This window comes from Volvox carteri (assembly GCF_000143455.1).
Source record: "Volvox carteri f. nagariensis unplaced genomic scaffold VOLCAscaffold_67, whole genome shotgun sequence".
NCBI lineage: Eukaryota > Viridiplantae > Chlorophyta > Chlorophyceae > Chlamydomonadales > Volvocaceae > Volvox > Volvox carteri.
Genome location: NW_003307610.1, coordinates 56162 through 58624, shown reverse-complemented (window position 1 = coordinate 58624; position 2463 = coordinate 56162). Strand labels below are relative to the sequence as shown.

The 2463-nt window shown below is 48.2% G+C and overlaps 1 protein-coding gene across 1 annotated transcript in view; it reads right to left on the bottom strand.

Moving 5' to 3' along the window:
* VOLCADRAFT_107467 (uncharacterized protein) overlaps nt 1-330 on the bottom strand; it is a gene marked incomplete at its 5' end in the record, with an annotated part of 3944 nt that extends 3614 nt beyond the window's left edge. The window contains one exon of the mRNA XM_002956902.1: nt 76-330. Coding sequence (XP_002956948.1) covers nt 76-330 — 255 coding nt within the window. The remainder of the gene's footprint in view (nt 1-75) is intronic.
* Nucleotides 331-2463: the final 2133 nt, after the last annotated feature.

Sequence of the window (2463 nt, the reverse complement as noted above, 5' to 3'; positions counted from 1 at the left end):
CATCTCCCAGTTGGGAGTACTCTCTGCCTGGAGCCACATCTGCTAATGGTCAAATAGAGAAGACCTCACACCTACCTCGACGTGGATCAGTTTGTGGCTGACATCCGGTGCAGTTTCAATGTTGCCTACGGATTTCCACAAGAGATCCATATTAACGGTTGCCACCGCTGCATCAAGCTCCTCCTGCAGTTCGGGGTTGGCTGCGTACTTCAGGACGTAACGTGGGATGCCGCCCCACCGAGCATACAGCTCTGACAGTTTAGCTTTGCTGACCGAAGAGAACATGATGCCACGTGCTGCCTCCAGCTCCACATAGGACCAGGGGCCCATCCATAACCTCAGGCCAGCTTGCTTGGCATATTCCTACAGGACACATCATTAGCATGCAGGCAACCCTAAGGCACTGATTGGGGCAGTAACCCATGGGTTACCCATTTTCAACCCCCGGTAGCCCTTTGGTAACCCCCTTGTAAGTTCCTACCCAGCAGGAGGGGTAACATGACCCCAGGGTAAACCCCTCCGTTGCCCTGGATTGTGGACATATGTATGGGCCTATAGGCTACTCGTCTTATATGCATCCCACACCGTAAATTCCGCTGAAGGATACTTTTTAAAATGTAAACGTTAGCAACCTACAGTATTGTGGTATCTTGGGAAGCATTGTTTGCCAGTTCAACCTTAAGGTCTCTAATGCTGGCATCACACACGCAAGGAATAAGCAATAAATACCTATCTCATGGCCTATTTGGCTGCTGTAAAGCAGGAGCTTGTAGATGAGTACAGGAGAAGGCGTGAATGCTGGCAGCATATACACAAGTCGACGACAGGTCTTCACTAAATGGATGCCTTTGGTTGTCATCGATTGTTATATAATAGTTTGCATTGTGAAAACATCAGGCAATCAGTCCTGAGGTCGGCCAACATATTACCGGGCCGGGGATGGTCGTACACATATGTGCATGCTGCTTTTGCCTCCACTGATACTCCTAACGAGCACATCCAAGCTTAATCACAGCTAATTTGCTTGTAAGCTCATGTAATGCACACTCATGGCTGGTATTTTAACTAGACGGACATGCTAAAAAACGCGATGACCACTATCACCAATTCAGACAATCATATTCACTGCCAGCAGTGTTCCTATTGACCATACATACTTTGCACACTTATAATCCACGTTGCAATACTGGTGCATATGGCGGCAAAAATGGTGGTGTTCTATCGTTTGCACGTGCAGACCACCACGACAAGACCGTTGACTCTTTCTGCAGCACAGGCCCACACTTGTGGTGCACCTCATTTAACAAGACATCCAGTGACATCCGAGGATTTTTACCCGGAAGGGCGCCTTACACTTCGCCGGGTGTGACCGTGTTCGGGGTCAAACATCCAGATCTCCCACCCACGCAACCCCTCGACACTCTTAGGAGAATCTGCTCTGAAAACGAGCAGACTCTGGATAGTGTTGCATAGGTCGTGTGTAGAGCTGGAATTAGCAGGTCGAGACGGAGCACTTAAGCTACTGGCCGACCTTACATTGCAGCCCGTTGGCTGCTCTGCAAGTTTTAGCAGCAGCGATAAGTGCCTGGATTTTTTGATAGGAATATTTTTAGCTTTGCTGGCGGCTTCTCGTGGTCCCCAATTTGCTCCGCCTATGTACGCCTGTTCGTCCGCCTCCTTGCATCTAGGCTGCAGCTGTGTGCCATATCCTTAGGTTTAGGTTTCTAAACAAGGCATGTTTTGGTGCAGCAATCTTGATAATTGGGCATTCACAAGTGATTGGTGAAGACATGTATGTTTGCGTGTGTAGACAGGCGCAGGTGAATGTAAACATGGGTTACCCTGTCTGTTACCCATCAGTAGTGTATTAGCCCGACCCCTTTGTTACCCCTCGGTAAGGGGTTACCCCTACCCCGGGGTTAGGTTACCCACCTCCCTTCGTACATAGCCACATGGGTAACCCCTACCCCTACGCCCTGGGTTATACTTAAGAGGGGATTACCCCCCGTTTTATGCCATAGGGCAATAAGAACATGCTAAAAATATGACACAGTGCTCATGCTACCATAGCCAATGGACCCCTGATATGATGCTGCAAGTCCAAGATGACATGGGGCTACAAAGTGCTAGGAAAGAAAAATCATTCCAAATGTTCAACAAGCCGGGATGTAAGGGGGGTTGGCTCAGCAGCCCCAGGGCAGACCGAACCACATGAGGAATACACGACTTGACACCACAAACCACATTTAAATATCATCCATGCTAAATGTTTATATACTACTAAACATAACGAATCCACAAGTACATGGTTGCTGTCCATGCCCAGCTGGATTTGCTGGTGGACATGCATGAAACATGACCCGGCACGTGCAACAGTTAGGCAAGAAAACGAATACAAACTGTACTTTTTCTTCATATGGGATAACCATCTCACTAAGACTAAGACTAAGACTAAGACTAAGA